Genomic DNA, 20,000 nt, shown 5'->3' on the forward strand with positions numbered 1-20,000 from the left:
TTGCGCCCAGGTGCGGTTGCGGGATCAAAATATAACGAAAACACTACCCTAGTGGAAAAATGTTTGTCGACGAGTGCCACGTGACCAGCGTGAACCAGGGTCTTCTCTCAACGACAATGGAGGCAGAGAAGAGAGACCCTGGGAACGAGGTTGTAGTACCAAGGAGGCAGTGGCAAGTTGAACGACAAAATTTGAAAGTCAACGACAGGGTTACAGTAGTTATTGGGATGATAATGTTGTTCGAGGCAAGTGGTGCATAGTAGAACTTCATGCATTTGAATCTCAGGCCCAGCTGGGTCAGACGGTCGAATACAAAATGCCAAAGTTAAGAGGACGACTGTAGATGACGTCAACTGGTATCTAAAGTCGTCCTGTTGTTAATGTTGCGGTCATTTGCCCTGTGGGAGATGAGTGTAGAGGCAACATACAAGTACAGTTTTAAAGGGACGGTGTGTAGGATAAGGACGACGCCCTCATCGAAGCGCAGAGTGTTTATAACGATCATTTGTTTCTTTTAATTGATTCCTTGATGGACCTTTGATTACCTTAACTGAAATAATTGTATAGATTTCAAGTGCAGGTTATAGACGAAAAGTAGACTGAAGACTGGCTTTTTCACCTATGTCCAATTTTTGTCGGCCACACTCACACTTAGCTTGGGGTGCCTGTGGATACATCTGCGCATGTAACACAAAGATCACAATAGTTGATGCTAGAAGCTAGTGTCAACTGAAGTTAAGCTTGGATGGGGAACCGCTGCGAAGTCCCCGTGACGACGATAGCTAATTCGCTTTTTTTTAAAACTTCATTTAATTTTTTATTTTGTTTGGCCTTTGAAAGCTATTTTCTTATTCTCTTTCTACGTCAAAACGGCTGAAAAAATTGGTTCCCAAGAAACATTGGAGTATTCGTTCTATGCAAAATACTTCTAATGAAGTATTCGGTTCTATGCCAAATAATGTTCACAGTGGCCATGAAACACACAAGTACGAAGCAAGATCTAGAAATAACGCAAAAAATCTCTTCGTACCTTTAAAGCTTGCCTTTCTCAAAGAAAAAGCATCTGCCCACTTTATCGAATAGTTTAATACTGTGTCAATCATGGCGGGCGGAAAGATTCCACACTAAGTGTTTGCTTTTATCTAAATAACGGAAGTGCGTCACGGTGGCCAAGTGATCTAACGTGCTCGCAGGTAATTGTGAAGGGTGGGAAAAGTATACGTGTTCTAATCGCGACAGGGAAGTTTGGAGATACGGAAGGGAATAAAAGTAAATTCACCCGATCGGAGTTTAATTCAATATCCGTGGGATATACGCATTGGTCACTACCAACAACAACAGGAAAAAAAAAAAAAAAGACACCAGACCGGTTTTAAGACGTGTAAAAGCAAGGGGTGTTTACTGCAGGAGTTCTTTCCCCTCTTCCTAGTCCCCCCTTTCGTTTCCCTCCCTCCCTCCACTTTTAACGCCTGCCACGCAGGCAAATTATTGTATTCATGACCGACAATCAATATAATTGGTGACAAATTTTCAAATCTACGGTAACGACAGTCAGCGGTTTGCCAAGTCTCAGAACGTGTTACATGTAACGACAAATATATTTTTAGATACTTTCGGAGTCAATTTCTCTTTCCAAAATGCCAAAGAGATGCCGCTCACCACGTAAAATGAATCGACAGAATAGAAATCGCTTAAATTGCTGGAAATGTGGTAACACCTATTTGTACTCTGGATCGTGAACGCACATCTGCAAGAAAGATTCTGGCAATGAAACCCATTTCTACCAAAATCAGAAAGATTCTGACAACTCCGAGGGAGTACCGATCAACTGCCACGAAATGGATGAGGGCACGAAAGGAACTGACCCAGAACTGATTGATTTTCCATTGTCCCCAGACATTCAGTATATTAATATAGCTTCTCAAAATTATTAATAATTCATGAGGCTATTAGCCAATCGGAGTGCCCCATTTTGGTCAAGTGCATGTATCTTGATAGCCAATGAAACTACAGATCAAGAAACACACGAGTTATTTCAAAAAATGATCAAGACACTTGAATTTAAATGAACCTTTATGCTAATAAACCTTCGAAAAAAAACACACATATAAATAAAATACTCGCACACAATACATTTTACATTTCCCGAATAATAGTCGACATAAAACTTTCGCCGTACCTCTTATTATTAGCGTCCCGAGGATTAAAACGAATTTGGACACCCAATAATTCAGCGAAAGAGCATCCATTTCAGCAATGTCTGCTTTCAAGGCTTAATAGTTTTTGAAAAGTCCATCGCAATCTAAAACCGGCACTTGCACAGCCCAATTCTTTTCATATTTAGTTGAAACTGGAAGGGCCTCGTTAAGGTAATCCGCCTTGAAATTGTTCTACTATCAAACTTTTTTGGAAACTTGGCATAATTAACATTCATGATATCAACATTAAAAAAATGCAATTAAAAAATGGGGTCACCGTGCTTGCTTACGCGCCAGCAAGCTCTTAAAATGGGGTATTTGTACTGGTTGCGCGTTAAAAATTCGAATCACCTTAAGTCTTCGTTACTTGAAAGATACGAAATTGTATTTTGAAAATATAGATTCTTTTATTCATATAAGCAGTATTGCTTCATTTACGCCGTTTTTTATTGCCTGGTTGTTAGAGTAGTGCACTCTTTGGGACAGTTCCGTGGTTAGCTTGAAGTCTTCGCCTTGGCCAAAATACACCCAGTACGGAACGGTTTTCCAAAAAAGATTCATGTTCTACTATCCCACTTTATTTCTTCTTCAAATATGTTCTTTATTAGATTGTTCTTAGCAAAAACCTGAAAAGAAAATCGGGGGTCACCGTGCTCGTTTGAGAGAAAAGGAGCATTTATTTCGCTATCGGGCTTAGTTTGAGGGAAATCTCTTACGTTTTGTACGCGCACGTGCTCATGTGCGCCCGGTAATGACGCGAGAATCGTGCGCAGTGAGGACGTGCAATGCGATACTAAGGATTACCTTAACCCAATCACTTTTTTTGGAAGACGATTTTGGCAGGCGAAAGCGACGTGATTCTGCCTTGCTCTCCATTACGCCTTATTATGTCAAATTTTTTCGGAAGTTCTACCTTTTAGATTCATTTCCTTTTCAAATTACTTTTTACTTGTCTAACAAAACAAAAGATCCTCACATAACACTCATACGAAATAAAAATGAAAAAAAAAGAGTGGAGAAGTCATGTCAAAAACTCGTGCTCCGTGTTCCAACAAAGGTTTCAAACACCTCGAAACAATAAAAGTACTTCGCCTACCACACCGTACTTTCATTAGCTTCTCCACGTTTGTAACCCCTGATGAAGCACTCGCACTCGTTTTTGACATATCTTTTCAAACTGGCCAAAATGCTCCACGGGAGTGTACTAAGCGCTGGAATGTGACAACAAAGCGTGGAATTCACTCGGTTTATATATTCGCGACTATAAAAAGTAAAGCGCTCCATCTTGTTGATCTCTTTTGCCATAAAATCCACGGCCGCTGGTTCGAGGTGTTTCTTCTTTTTTCCTGTCCTTCTATGGTTAAAGCTCCCCAAGCGCCAGGACCACCGACTCCTCCGGTTCAACAAATCCAACAAGCTCCGCCTCAAGCGGCGAATTTAGAGGTAGATATGTTTTCTGTTTTTCAAACTGGAGTCAGTTTCATTACTTGGCACGTTATGCTTCTCTGATCAAATGTTAATTTTTTTGAGTTCCCGTGTTCGTCAGGTTATTTCGCATTTACCAATTCCTTGTTTGTTACCTTATTTTGATTTGGGACATCATCAATACTTGCCTCTCGTATTTCTTATGTTATATGTTTGGCGCTGGTGGCATCTCAGGGTTCGGTGGAAACCCAAAGTAAAACAATTCCACCTATTAAACACGAAGTTCAGCCAAACATACTGAATTGGCACCCGAACCTACAACGTAGTTCAGTATTTTTGCCGGCCCGGGAGGCCCAAATGTAAACAATAGGCAAGAAAATTCAACAAACACGAGATTGAGTTGTTACCAAACACACGCATTGCCAGCTTGTAGTTGTCCCAAACAAAAATAAATTGAACACCAGGAGGATTCAAGTTCAGTACAGTGAAATACACCGAATAGGAGAAAGAGCCACGTAGTAGTCGCTCCCGTTCAGAAAAACTGAAATGTAGATTGCAATTAGATTTTTCAGGGCGGGCACGAATGCTGTTCAGAATTAGCTTCGGGCGCCAGTTAAAGTGCAATTTTTCGTTTTCATTTGATTAACTGAAGTGGCCCAAGTGCTTGTTCTTATCTCGCTCTTGTACTTATTTCACAAGTGGGACCGGAGTGTGTTAGGCCGAAGCACAAACACAACGATTCGCACGCCATCTTGAATCTCTACTAGATCTACTCCAACGTTTCTACGATTGCGAATGCCAACTTTCATCCGCTTGTTCCACTTTGTGAACGTCGCATTACGCCTATGATTGTTCTTCTTTGCTCAAGTGGAAACCGGGCTTTAGAATGCAGTGCATGTGAACGCAGCTGAGTTAATATTCAGCACGGGAGTTCGGGCTTTCAGATTTGAAACTCGTGTTTTATATCTATAATAAGCTGCATTTCCACGCTGAAATTTTAAGCTAGTGAGAAAATGACATCACTCGTCACACTTCCTAGATCCAACCCTCTGACGTCCAATCGGCAAGTAATGGCGGAGCGTGAAATCCAATTGCCCGAAACGGAAAATACTATGATACTCTTTCTTTGTCCACCCAAATTTTGAATAAGCATTGTTTTTCTTTTCTCTTGGGACCATTTGCAAGTCCCAAGAGAAACCCATACGGGAAACAATGCTTATTAAAAATTTGGGTGGACAAACAAGTATTATGGTATTTTCCGTTTCGGGCAATTCTTATACTCAAACGAAACAGCCTTTGGATAAAAATCAATGTTCAGAGTTTTGCCAATCAGGTGTTGAGTCAAACACACTTTCAAAATCTGAAGAAAAAAGGAAATGATTTTTTGATCATAATAGCCAGCTTCGGATTTGGCAACCTTGTCCCAGGTTCTCTCTCCTTTGTGGGGACGGGCAATAGAGAACCCTGGGAACTAGGTTGCGGATTCGGTTGCAATAATTTGTTTGCATTTAGGTCTCTCGGGCTGGGACTGGGTTCAGGTTGCCACTAAAGTGTGTTTGGCTGTACCTGAACATCGGGTTCCGTTAAAATTGCTTATGTTTGGGCCTCTCGGGCCGGGCACGAATACTGGACTGGGTTAGGATGCCAATCGTTTGTCTGTCTGTTTGGCTTTGGGGGACCACATCACTGAACTTGGCGTTCAGTTCGAATCGTTTGTTCACCGTGCCTTTCTGGCCGGGGAATACTCCAAACTGCTATAGGCTCAGGTGCCACTTCGGTGTTTGGCTGCAACTAAAATTTTGCATTTGGTTGACATTAACTGGCATTTGCGTCTTTGGCTGGCCACAAAACCTACGTTATGCCTATCGGGGTTTTTTTGTTATGGCTAGATGTTGTCAACTCAGTTAATGTTCATGTCTTTATAGGCTTAACTGAATAGAGGGTAATGTGAAGAGCTAGATTTCTATCCCATATGAACCATGTGAGCGTTAGTTTTTCTTTGTCCTTGTGTGGCCCCATTTCCATCAGTAGGGCTAACGCTTACACGGTTCATATGGGACAGAAATCTAGCACTTCACATTACCCTTTATTCAGTTAAGTCTGTTGAAATATAAGTGCTACACGGCCAACGTTTGTAAAAACGTAACCTTTCCTTGTTCGTGTCTTTATGCCTGTCTGACTAGGCGTGGATACTAGGATAGGGTCATTGGCGCCGCTTACGTATTCGGAAATAGTTTACATTACGTGACCCTCAGGCAAATCTGTCTAACGTAGTTGTGCGCAAATTCCTGGGTCGGCGTCAGGGATACGCCAAGTTATCATTATTTCAGGCTTTGTACACTGTACAGGGGCCAAACAATAGGACTGTTCCCTACTAGGTTTTAACACCCAACCCAATCTAACCCCCTAAAATATCAAGAAAGCTCTCCTTACCCAAATGGCAATTCAAATCTAATTACAAATTATGATCTAAAATCTACGTAAATTATAAACTAAAGACTGTAATTGAATTCTACTAACGACTACCACTTAGAAGGTACAGGCAAAATTTTTCAACAATATTTCCACCACGACATTTAAGACATACTTTAAAGGAACAAATTATAGCAATCAAAAACGTTAAAAGTCTTAGCGACTGAAACGAATCAAGAGACTCTTATTACTTAAAGTCCCTCGGTAAGATGACTCAATTAAAGAAATTGTCACGGAAAACAGATGAACAGGAAAGATTTGTCTTAAAATGCAATGCTGAGCACGCGCGGCGCATTTGACCCGCAAGAAAAAGAAAAATAATATTTGAACTCGAGAGGTAGTTCTATATGCCCGTAAAGGCGTTTATAAAAGAAATTAAGTCAAGATACTCTATCCAGTAGGTTGCAATAACTTAAGTTTGACTAAGCGATCCCCACAGGATAAATAACATTTCCGTAACTTAAACGTTTAGCTCTCCTTTCAATGTTTTCAACCAGGATGACTGACTGCGGTGCCCAAAACTGAAAGCAAAAACAACTGAGTTTGGGTGTGCACTAAGGCACAGTAAAATCGCAAAAGTACAGCACTTCCAACATACCGGCGTAGTTGCATTTTGGTCAGGTGCATGTATCTGATACCCAATGAAACTACAGATCAAGCAGGGCAGAGTTAAAAAAAAAAAAAACTGATCAAGACACTGATCAAGACAATCATTTGGTGTAACAATTGACGACGAACTCAGCTGGAATATTGCCACATCGAAAAACTAACCAAAAAGATCGCTTCTGGAATCGGTACCATGAAACGTGTTAGGCACTTGGTTCCTCAGACAACCTTACTGTAACATCTTTAATGGGGAACCTGTGGGGTAACTTTACAAGACGAAGGTGAAAAAATTGCAGAATAGAGCAGCCCGCCTTTTTAACCCTCTCTGACGCTGATGCTGGCCAAACTTGCAAGTTGGAAAGTATGGGGTGGAAAAATCTTGATCGCCAGCTAAGCATAAAAAAGGCCACCATGGTATTCAAATGTCAACATGGGTTAGCTCGGGACTATTTAGCATACAAATTATTTCAAAAATAGTTTTATAGTGGCGCCACGCTGTAGAATGGCCTTCCTTGTGAGGCAAGGTGCGCAGAATGCCCCGGGTCGTTTCACTCGCGCAATCAGCGTTGCTCTATACGCACGGTATTACAGAAAGCAGCTTTTTAATGGTGTAATTTATAGTTATAGTTATAGAATCGTGTTCGGAATTGGGGGGTTGGGTGGGGGTACACATTGGTAGCTAAAAGATGGTGTTAAGTATTTTTTGTAGTACCCACCCACCCTTCATACACAGAACACCGGGGTCGGGGTGTCTTTTTTTTTTTCCCACATTTTGTTTCAATTTTTGACGTTATTCTCCTGTAATGTTATATTCGAATGTTCGGCATCGTTCCTTCATTTATGGTGGAAATTAGTCAAAAAAATATGGAACATACGGAAGCTACGTAAAGAGACATCTTTGTTTGTTTTTCGAAATTAAGAGAATTTCAGACTGAAATTGGAGTTTTTGTTGGGAATATACGCTAACTCCTTGAGACACTGAAGACTCGCTGACCTCCACATTTTAAAACCACATTTTAATGTTTACTTCGTAAAAACCTCCGCAATACAATTCAAACGAAACAGAACATAGCCACAGTTGCACGATAGTCGTTACACAACTTTCTCATTTGCTTGTTTTCGCAAAATTGTTTTCAGTTCTTTTTTTTATGGTGATATTGGATTCGATCCCGTGACGTCCGAATAGAAATGACTAGCAAGTTCCCATGGGGTTCTGGCTTTACTCCAAACCGTTTCTAGTAACGACAGACAACAACATGACCTCAACACGAGTAAACGAGCAAATTAAAACGTTGCGTGACTGCGTGACGATCATCGTGGAACTGCGATTCTGGCAGTTGGCGTATATTTCATAGACTCCAATTTCAGCATTTTCGGAATTTCTTAATTTCGAAAAACAAACTCCGATTTTCGGAAAGACTAAGTCAGATGCTCGCAAAAACCAACTTCGATTTTAAAACACACGCACACAAAAAAAAAAAAAATTAAAAAACAGTCTTATCTCGAACTTCCGCAGCTTCCATAAGTTCCTTAATGTTTTTGACTAATTTCCACCATAAATGAAGGACAGATGCCGGTCATTCGAAAACAACAGTACAGGAGCATAACGACAAAAATTGAAACGAAAAAAAGATGGAAAAAAGGCACCCCGGCCCCGGCCCCGCGTTTTGGCTACTACCGACTCACAGACAAACCCGTGTCTTTCAACAACTCGTCCGTGACTCAAATAGTTACCGTTTAAGTTCACTTTGTGTAACTTGTGTGGCTCCCTAAAGGCGAGGTTCCTCGGAGAAATGGTAAAATGTGTTATGCGCTGGTGTAACAATTTTCTGGTGTTAGACTTAAATATTAGCGATACAAATAAAACTAATCAAAGTGATGATTACATAAGTATAGATTACTTCATGGTTGGTGAGCGCGTATGATTTTTATTCACGAGTTGTGAAGGATCGCCTAAACGAACAAGTGAGCGAAGCACGGAGATAATAAAGAAAAAAACTTGCCGACCGAGCTGATGAAATCCCTTTTTTTGTTTCCTTCAGTCTCAGTCTTGGTATCAAGTCGTGTGCGTTCTCCGAGGAGGAAGATAGTTCAGTGGGCAGTGCTCAGACTCGATCAACGAGGAGCATTTAAAACAGGTGAGAGAAAACAAGGTTCACTTGATAGAATATCATAAAAGACCGTGTCTTTTCCCTAAAACGATGTAAAACAAGCGCGTCAAAAAACATGGAACGTTTTTCAAAGTGCCGTGCAACGGAAATTGAAGCTATTAATGTGGTTAAGTACCCAGAACACAGACAAGCAATTAAACCAATCAAACGCGACGCATGCATGTTACATGCTTACGTTGTTGGTCGTGGTTATGCAGGAGGGCGGCAAACATACTTGCTAAAATTCGTGCTGCACATGTAGCACGATTATTTATGCTCTTTTAACCAATGATATTATTGTTTTGTGGCATTGTCGCAGTCGTAGCCGTCGTCGTTTCTTAAACTCTCTGTTGCTAATGCTCCTTAGTGACTGAGGAAGTTTAAGAAACGACGACGGCTGCGGCTACGCCAAGGCCACAAAGTGATGTTATATTATTTAAAAAAGGAAAAATATCATGCTGAACGTGCGGCACGCATCTCTGCTCATGTTTTTGCATTACTCTGAGCAAAGTTCATATAGGTGGACTGGTTGTGAAACTCGTAAAACTTCGAAAATCTTCAAATTTGAGGTTTTTACGACAACGTAATCATACAAATGTGAACCTTTCGTTCTCCATTTTTACTCCGAAATCGCTCCTAGCCAATTTAGTTTAAGGATACTTCGCTCACATTATGCCACGTGAACAAGATGGAAGAATAATGGCAAAAGCCTGAGACTTGATGGAGCGACGATGGAGCAAATTATATTTTGAGGTGACGTGTTTTTCGCCGCCGGTTGCTGTCGTGGATCTTAAAGTAGGGACCTAAGATGTAAGACAAAACAACTAGGTGATTTCAGGTCTTTGTTATTTAGGCACAGTACCGTATATATGTGTGTGTTACAATGCGTGTCGCACGTTCAGCAAGATTGTGTTTTTCCTCTTCAGTTATCCAATGATATTAGGGAGTTTTAGCAACAACTTGGGCTACGGCAACAGCAACGGCAACGCCAACGCCACAAAGCAAGAATATCATTGGTTAAGGATTGAAAAATACTCTCGTGCAGCACGCATTTCAATGCCGTAATTCACAAAACAACAACGTGAAATCACCCAATTTCAGGTTTTGACGACAACGTGAGCATACAACAGAAAATCGTTCACTTTTTATCTTCATTTTAGAACCTTTCCTATAAATCCAGTTACACGATAATTCGCCCCTTTTGTTCAAGGTGAACAAGATAGAATAATCGCGAAATACTTCCCGTAGGGCTAAGTTATATTTTGAAGTGAAGTTGTAGTTGCCTTTGCCGTTGTCCTTTGTTAAAACTCCCTGCTATTGTTTTGTGGTGTTGTGGTTGCCGTAGCTGTCGCCGTTTCTTAAACTCCCCAAAGAAACGATGACAAATGCGGCAACGACAACGCCAGAAAGCTACGCCAGAAAGCTATGGTTGTTAAGGGGGGTGGCACTTAATTACGGAAAGACAATGTTTGCTAAGGAAGCTTTTTAGTCAAAGAGCCCTACAAAAAGGTTGCATAGACGGTTCTATGAAGTATCTTTTTCAATGGGCAAATCTTACATCACTTCAATTAGAAGGCACATGCACAATTAGTCCCAGTCCTCTGCGGTGCGTTTCAGTGAAAAACATGCAAAAACTCTCAGGAAACAAAAGGAAGAGGCGGTCCCATCATTTTTCGTAAACTGATCATGAAATTTCTATTTGGACAAAAAATGGAAGTGATAGAACACACTTGGCGAAAAAAAGTCACTGGATTTAAAGGGACTCGAAAAATGATTATTTGAAGGGGTCCATAGCAACAGTTTGGTAGTTAAGAGCCACCCCCCTTAAAAAGAAAAAGAAATAATCGTGCTGCACGTGTGGCACGTATTTTGAAAATTTCTTTACGGTCTTCTGAAAAACAACGAGTTGAAAGAACCACATTTAAGGTTATGACGACTACGAGAGCATATAACATTGAATCGGTCATTTTTTAATCTTTACTTCAAAACCGCTCGTACCAACCCAGTTATACGATAATACTTCACCCATATTGTAAAACGTGGACAAAATGGAATAATCGCTGAGTTTTTAAGATAGCGTCAAGTTGCATTTTGAAGTGAGTCAGATGTTTTCGTTCCCGTCTAGTCTTCGTGGTTTCTTTTAAAAGCTCTCAGATACTGGAGCTTCCTACCAAAGAAACGGAGACAGCAACAAGTGACGTCATCTCAATACAAATTTGCGCAATTTTAACCATTTGACTCCTGAACCGAACCCCATTGACTAGTAAAATTGTCTGGCGTTAGACAGAGTAAAATCTATTAAATGTCACTCTCAGGGCTCAATGGGTTGTAATCACTGCGTAAAAAATAGATCTTTTTTACATGACAAATATGTGTCGGTTATCCGGCATGCAGAAATGAAACTGGTGCGACAGGCGTTGAGTTTGTATTCTCACCTGCTCGTTGTTTGGCAGGGGACAGCAAAGAAACTAAGTAAAATGGAAAACCCGTTTGACTCCAATGATATAAAAGTTTATTCTCCTCGCTACTTTTATAGATCTCTTCGTTGGGAGGTCATGAGAATTTCGTGGTTTATCAGGGTGGTACCCTTGAGCTGACAATAATCTTTATTCTCAGTACTTTTTTAGCTGACAGTGCATTGAAATTGAGAGGTGAATTTACATACTGATCTCTCAGTCTTTCAGGTATGATTCATGATGGTCCGTACAATTCATGAGAAAATTTCTAAGACGATGATCCGACTCGAACTGTCTTCGAATTGACGGTTAAAATTGGTGACTTTCAGGGACATGAAATGCCACTGGGCCTCGTCTGTGGATGTGAGTCTTCTCTATATCAACTGTTTTTCAATAAAGAAATTCTTAGAAAAAGAAAGGCCGATCGGGTGACGTTGACTCACTGACAAACCCGTGTCTTTCAACAACTCGTCAGTGGCTCAAATGGTTGCCGTTTTAAGTTCACATTGTGTAACTTGTGTCAGTTCCCTAAAGGCGACGTTTTTTTCGGAGAAATGATGAAATGTGTTAGGCGCTGCGATAAAGTGTCAATTTTATAGTGTTCAGTCGAGTTAAAATATTAGTGGTACAAATAAAACGAATCAACGTGATGATTACAGAAAGAAAAAAAAACCTGCCGACCCAGCTATTGAAATCTCTTATTGTTTCTTTCAGTCTCACAGTCTTTGTATCAAGTCGTTTGCGTTCTCCTCCAATGAAGGTAACTGCTCACACTCAGTCAACGAGGAGCGGGATTTTAAACAGGTGAGAGAAAACAAGGGTTCATTTGATAGACTAACAAGGAAGACCGTGTGTTTCCCTAAAACGATGCAGAACAAATATGTCAAACATGGAACGTTTTCTCAAAGTGCCGTGCAACGCAAATTGAAGCTATTAAGGTGGTTAAGCACCCAGGACACAGACAAGCAATTAAACCAATCAGAACGCGATGCAGGTATGCGAGGCCGGCGCTAAGGAGACGCGGCAAAACGCGTGTGAGATTCTGATTGTTAAGCAAGCTGGCAAGACGTTTTCGTCTACCAATCACTGAGCGTAGCCGAACAAAAACCCTGTCAAATTCAGGTGGCTCCAACGGGATCCGAACCCATGCCCCTCTACGATGCCGGTACAGTGCTCTGCCAACTGATGACTGAAGCCATTCATTTGAACGCCACATGAATATTTCAGCTGTCTATAACGCGGCAATTGCTTAAATTGTCCAGATAAGTGTGAGGATCACTTTTTTCTTTCGTCTTTAACCCGCACTTCAAATATGCATTCATTTCAGATACGATAAAGATACTTGGAGACTAAGGGGTAGATAGTGGGGTAAGGGTGTCTACTATAAGAGACAATTGCTTAAATTGTCCAGATAAGTGTGAGGATCACTTCTCTCTTTCGTCTTTAACCCGCACTTCAAATATGCATTCATTTCAGTTACGATAAAGATACTTGGAGACTTAGGGGTAGATAGTGGGGTAAGGGTGTCTACGATAAGAGACATGTACTCGGTTGCCCAGGGGTAGATAGTGGGGTAAGGGTTCAGTCTTTGACTCCCAGGAGTAATGAGCATGTAAATTCTTCTTATAATCGTAATAAAATGTCTGTCAAAGAGGTTATTGAGAAAGAAGAGAATTATTAGCTTATAAGAGATGTGATTTAACACCAAATTCTCATGACTACTCTACAAAGAAAGCTTTGGTACTAGTTAGGAGAATGAACGTTTCTATCTTAACAAAGTAAATAAGAGAACACAAGAAAACGTTTTAAGAAATCCTCCGAGCCCTAACAACATGACGGTGGGGATGAAGGTTTTGTTTCCTTACGGAGAATGACGGTATGACCCTTGAACTCGGGTTGAAAGATGTTTTTATGGTAACCCTCAGGTAAGAGCATATCAGGACTCTCTTAAAGTCGCTGCTCGTGATAAGTAGAATAAACCGATGAAACTCTCTTGTTAAATTGATTTAATTCGTAAACAAAGCACTATATTTACACAAAGCAAAGTAATCGAGAAACTTCCTTGATAAGTCCTTTGAAAAAATTGCATAAAAAGGATACCAATGTTCGTTTAGCCTTGAAAACGCAGGAATATATATTAGGTATTGCTTATGCACAATAAAAACACCATTTTAGCGAACACCTTGATAAATTACTTTATAAGGATGTTGTCAGATTTGTTGAACTTGAATGTGAAACGCTACAGCAATCTTTCCACCTTCATGGACCTAACATTGATGTACATATTGATGCATCTTTTAAAGCACTGAATAGGCCTTTATTAAGCTTGAAAGAGAGGCTTAGAGGACAAAGACAAAGGAAAGTGAATGATATGTAAATATTTTTCACATTCATTCCATAGTGTTTTTTTTTTTTTGTCCTCACTGCCTCACTATCAAGCTGAATATTTGATATTTGGAAAATGGCCTATTAAAACTTGCATTTGTCTTAAATAGTTGCCACTAAAATTCATTTGTTATTAACAAGTAAATAAATTTATTTTACAAGAATCTTGTCAGATTACTGAACCTGATTGTGAAAAGCCGCAGCATTCTTTGATATCATTACAGTAACTTTTAAACAGCATTCATGTACAGACAGTCTTAGACTACGTTTACACTAGGGGAAAAGTTTCCATTCTAATCTCTCGGGGTTTATAATGCATTTACATGGTAATGTAGCATTCACATTTAAATAATATGAAAATACTTGGAAAAAAACGTTTTATTCTGAAAGGATCTCAATTGGGCTAAACAATGAGTTAGCCAATTTGGTCTATTTTAAAAAAGAGACAAAAATGTGGTGCAACGAAACTGGCACTTTTAGCATTTGACCGGCTTGAGTTCTTTGTGAAATTGAAGTAGATTAAAAAAGGCAACTGACGGAAGTCACAAAAAGTCATCGGGTTGCGCGCCTGCTGTCTATCATCTTTGCGGACATCTTGAGTAGCACATCTTCCTTTCTACTTTACGTAAAATGCCTTAAACGCCGTCTTAAGACCAAAAAATCAATTCTCCTTTTCTTTGGATTTCAAAACTACGTTCAGTTAACACTAAGTGACCCAAGTCTTAAGCTTTGATTTCAAAATTAAATGACATTTTCCTATTAAATGGTCTGCCATTACTAATTTTAAAATCTTGAGAGAGCTGGATCGAGGAGAAAATGACGTCAAAGACTCAAGGCACATTGCGTGTGTACGCGGCTGACTTGATATGCAGCAGGGGAGTTTCGTGCTTTCAGACTTTTAAACTCGTGTTTTGCATATATAATAAACTACATTTACGCGCTCAAACGTTTAACTAGTGAGTAAATGACGTCACTTACTCCTAGATCCAACCCTGTAATGTCGAATCGGTCAGTTTTGCTGACCGCAAAATCCAAACAAACACACTTTCAAAATCCGAAGAAAAAAGGACTCGACTGTAATTTTTTATCAGGGTACACACTTAAACTGAAACATATCTCAAGGGACAAACTGGGTGTCTTTCTGTGTATGTAAGACCTTAATTTCTCGAAACGCACTAGCAAGAAAGTGACTTTTAACCTTTCAGTGCATGCTTACCAACAAACAAGGGGTGAGGATTCAACAACAACAACACCGTGAACTCTAACAGACAATATGAGCGTGGACCACGGCAACGAGAACTCCATAAATTTGCATATTTAGTGGGCAAAAAAAATAGCTTTGCACGCCCTGCACGTGCGTTTTACATTTTGATAAGTTTTTTTTGGCCGTTCTCGTCTTGACTACGACGTGAAATGATCAAATTTGAGGTCATGTGGAGAACGAGAGCACATGACTATGAATTTTCAATTTTCTCTCTGAACATCCACACCGTTCTCATCAAATTTATTCTTGGATTATGTATTCACACTTTCCAAGCCGAACGACTTGGAGTAATCGCAAAATCATCACAGTAACGAAAAATAATAGGGAATTTAAGAAACGGCGACGGTTACGACTACGACATCGCCACAAAACAGTAATATTATTGGTTAAAAGAGCATAAATAATCGTGCTGCACGTCCAGCACGGATTTTAGCAAGTATCTTAGCGGTCCTCTGCATAACGACGACGTGAAATCACCAAATTTGAGGTTTTGACGACAACTTAAGCATTCAACAGAAAATCCTTAATTCTCTAGTTTAACTCTGAAACCGCTCGTACCAATTCATTTTAGGATACTTCGCCCACATTGTAGGACGTGAACGAGACTGAATAATCGCGAAAGACTTATGATAGAGCCATGTTATATTACGAAGTGACGTTTTCGTCGACCGTCGCCGTCGTAGATCTTAAATTCCATAATATTTAGACAACAACCTTCTCGTAGCCGTCGTCGTCGCGCTTGCTTAAGGTCCCTAATATCGTGGGTCATGATCCTGTTGGCGTCGATGTAAAGACTGAAACCTTTAGAAAGAAGATCACGCTCATCACCGAAGTATGATGCGAGAGTCTAAACTATAGCGAGGAACACCAAATAAGTTGTCAGACAAATACAAAGCAGTAAGGGACGTGTTTACTGCGAGAGCCTGGGAAAGTGAAGTAGCACCCTCATCACCAACGGAGTTGTTAAACAAATCCAAAGTAGTAAGGGAGGTGTTTACTGCGAGGGCCTGGGAAAGTAAAGTAGCACTGTCATCACCAATGGAGTTGTAAGACAAATTCAAAGTAGTAAGGGAGGTGTTTACTGCGAGGGCCTGGGAAAGCGAAGTAGCACCCTCAGCACCAATGGAGTTGTCAGACAAATTCAAAGTAGTAAGGGAGGTGTTTACTGCGAGGGCCTGGGAAAGTGAAGTAGCACCCTCAGCACCAATGGAGTTGTCAGACAAATTCAAAGTAGTAAGGGAGGTGTTTACTGCGAGGGCCTGGGAAAGTGAAGTAACACCCTCAGCACCAATGGAGTTGTCAGACAAATTCAAAGTAGTAAGGGAGGTGTTTACTGCGAGGGCCTGGGAAAGCGAAGTAGCACCCTCAGCACCAATGAACTGGAGAGACAAATTCAAAGTAGCAAGGGAGGTGTTTACTGCGAGGGCCTGGGAAAGCGAAGTAGCACCCTCAGCACCAATGGAGTTGTCAGACAAATTCAAAGTAGTAAGGGAGGTGTTTACTGCGAGGGCCTGGGAAAGTGAAGTAGCACCCTCAGCACCAATGGAGTTGTCAGACAAATTCAAAGTAGTAAGGGAGGTGTTTACTGCGAGGGCCTGGGAAAGTGAAGTAACACCCTCAGCACCAATGGAGTTGCACAACAAATTCAAAGTAGTAAGGGAGGTGTTTACTGCGAGGGCCTGGGAAAGCGAAGAAGCACCCTCATCACCAATGGAGTTCCAAGTCAAATCCAAAGTAGTAAGGGAGGTGTTTACTGTGAGGGCCTGGGAAAAGGCAGCAATGTTCGTACCTGATGTGAAGTCTATTAGAATTTCCGTCAAATCAAGACTTTTGCCAAAGGTATAAGCTAATTTAGTATACAGGTTTTCGGAGGAAGTTTTACATTCCCCTATGACATCTAAAGCCAACTTCAGGTACAAGTTCGCGTCATGCGGAGATCCGCGGCCTCTCACATTTACAAGTGAGGCAACACTATTTACAATCGACACTACCGTTTCCTCGGATTGTGAGGATATGATTCCACTCATGAACATGAAAACTTGATTTAGTTCACGAAAATATCTTTCGTCAGTCAGAACTGACTTCTTATCAATTTCTCCATCCAGGATAGAAAACGCAAGATGTAGACCAGAAAAGAATTCTTGAAAACTCTTGTGAAAAAAACTGTAAGAGAAACAAGGAGTCCTCTTGCTACCGCCAGCCTGGATGGAGAGAAAGCCAAATTTAATGAACAGACTTTCCTTGAAATTCCCTTCGACGTCTTCGAAATGCAGCTCTCCTTTACAAAGACATTCTTGTGCCATTTTCCCTAGGGTCATCAGTTCCTTCTTGTAAACTACAAGAAGGTCTTTAGCACTACTTGGTAAATGGTTCTTCATTTCGTATCGCCTCAAAACGAAGACAACGATCTCTACGTACAGCTGTGTTCTGTTGTTTGGTAGAACGCCGCCAAAATCTTCGAAAAGCAGACAGAGCAGAAGTGTATTCAAAGGGTTTTTAGTTAGTTCATTTAAATTCCCTTCAGTGTGCTCATCAGCATCAAACGGATGCCACAGTACATTTATCAGCTTCTCTCCCATTTGCACTGCGTGTCGAAAATACTTCCTTATAAAACACTCCGCATCACTTCTCGTAAATCCAACAATCTCCAACAGTGTGTCCGAGTAAGGTCTTACTTTAATTCCTGCTTCGTGACGAGAAGTAAGAACAATGTGACAACCAGGGAGCAGCTTTCTTTGAATAAGACTAAAGTACACAGCCAATTTTTGAGGGTCTGCCTCATCCAACCCATCGAGCACTAACAGGACTTTAGAAGGGTTTTCTCGCACGAACCGGAAAAACGTTTCTTTCAACTCTGGGTCGACTTCTTCCGGCAGAATGTGATCGTCGATAGCCTCCCAGATGCTAGAATCAATGTCACGACATCTGAGGAGCAGGAGCACCTCTACTCTCGGGAAAGACGCATCCCATTTGTGGTCTTGTTTAGTTGCCCAATCATATACCAGCTTTTTACAGTAGGTCGTCTTTCCCATGCCGGGTTCGCCCTCAATCAGGACAACTCGCGGATGTTGGCAATCTTCGTGTGATGTAAAAATACTTGTCATGTTGGTGATTTCTTTCGCCAGCGTTCCGCGTGTCTTTTCTTTTGGAACTATCTTAAGTCTGGTGAAAATGTTCTCTAGTTGGAAGCTGAACCCTTCATTCCAAGGAACTGGCAAAACCACCCCTTCATTCGTTTGGTAAATTTGTCTTATCGATTCAATGATATGACTCTGACATGAAGAAGTTGCTGCAAAACAAACAAAAACCCAGAAATAGGGTCAATTTAGAGGTCGACTGATTAAAAGTTATTCGCTTCTTCTACGTTTCTTTTATTTATTTTTTTGCTTCTACATCAGTGAGAGACGATTTCCAATTTTAAAGCCAAAATCCATCTTTTGCCTATCATTCTACCTATTTCCTAGCTAATCCGATTTTTGATATTGTTAATGAATTTAGAGGTTTCACTGGCTTGCAAGCCCTCTTGGCTGAATTTTTTTTTATGTATCGCCGCTGTTAAAGTCATTTCTGCTACACAAACGAGAACAGTTTCTAAATGTATGTGCTGTTTTATCCACGTAAAGAATGTTTTCTCTTAGCGTGGATGAGTCTTTGGCTTCCGTATCACAATGCCTAGTGGTATGAACTTGTAGCAATAATAATAAACTGAAATTGAAATGGAGTGACGATTATATTAAAGTAATAAATCCATTTTAAAACCAAGCGGGGCTGAATAAAATTTGAAAGCACGAGTTCGACGTCATTAGTGGAAAACGGCATATATTAGACTTATTAAAAGGGTGCATAAAAAGCCCATTTGTTGTAAACACATTTTTTTTAGTGCGATGTTATGGGCATCCTGAATTTTACGAGTGAATGTTTTTTTTTTTCTCGCGTCGATTTCCAACATGGGCAAATTCCCGTAAGGTCATATATACGTTCCGTTCGATAATTAGCCACAGAAGAAGATGGAAAGCTCTCCCTTGTAAATAGGATCTGAGTTTGTTCCTTGACAGAAACATCTGTAAAAATCACATACAACAAACCAGACATGACTTTACAGTAAGTTGGCATTCGAATAAATAATAAACGGCATACACAGTACGAGCTTATTTGAATCATAATCTCATTAGTTCTTGCTCAACAACTCTTATCAGCAGCGAGCCATTTGATTGACCCTTTTAGGGATTCTTCTAGCTGGACAGTATGCACCTAAACTATCCACTGTTCGCATCTCACACGATACATAGAACGAACGTGCCTACAATCATAGACAAAACCGTTGAGAAGGTCAGCACTTTTGACGTCTTCATTGCTTCTCTCCCCTCCCCCTATTCAATGTTGTGCAAAACGGAATGGTTTTAGTGGGAAATTGTTGTGTTACCCTCCATCATTTAACAGGGGGGAGGGGGGCTATATAAGAGAAGGTGAAACTATTTCTTTTGCGCTTTAACAGAAGCGGGTTGAAGTACAGTATATGCGAAACTGACGATGTTTGCTAAACTGAATAGCGCTTCGCACTAATGACGTCATGACATTATAGACCCCCAAGTGACTCAGACAAACAAAGTTCAGTCCGTAAGGACTCTGTAAGAGTCACAAGAGAAATGAGGCATAATTTTCGGTTTTACGCGACGTCGACCGTGTTCTTGGCTCAATTCTCGAGAGAGAACCAGAACACTACACAATTGAGCAGCTACAACGGTGTTTAAAGTGTAGGGGGTTGAAATTGACAGGCAAACGTGACGACCTTTTTGAACGAGTGAATAGGGGGGAGAGGGGCTATGAAACTATTTCTTTTGCGCTTTAACAGAAGCGGGGTGAAGTACAGCTCTGGTGCGGTTCATTTACATAACCTTCCCAACTACTTTTGTCGGTTGTTAGTAAAACACGTAATGGCGTAACGGGTAACGGCGTAACGAGAAACAGCGTTACGGGATTTTTTTTCCTTTTTTTTTTTGTTTGTTTTTTGCTGTTGTTGTTGTTGTCGTTGTTGTTGTTGTCG

General features: G+C 40.6%; 2 protein-coding genes across 3 annotated transcripts in view; both read right to left on the bottom strand.

The window, feature by feature from the left end:
* LOC137997680 (NACHT, LRR and PYD domains-containing protein 12-like) overlaps positions 1-20,000 on the bottom strand; it is a 184,383-nt gene that overhangs the window by 141,590 nt on the left and 22,793 nt on the right. The window lies entirely within an intron of this gene.
* The window catches only part of LOC137997682 (protein NLRC3-like), a 173,339-nt gene continuing 166,643 nt past the window's right edge, over positions 13,305-20,000 (bottom strand). For both annotated transcript variants that reach the window (XM_068843843.1, XM_068843842.1), the window contains exon 11: positions 13,305-18,245. In XM_068843843.1, coding sequence (XP_068699944.1) covers positions 15,781-18,245 — 2,465 coding nt within the window. In that variant the 3' untranslated portion in view covers positions 13,305-15,780. The remainder of the gene's footprint in view (positions 18,246-20,000) is intronic.

This window comes from Montipora foliosa, chromosome 3 (genome assembly GCF_036669935.1).
Source record: "Montipora foliosa isolate CH-2021 chromosome 3, ASM3666993v2, whole genome shotgun sequence".
Lineage (NCBI taxonomy): Eukaryota > Metazoa > Cnidaria > Anthozoa > Scleractinia > Acroporidae > Montipora > Montipora foliosa.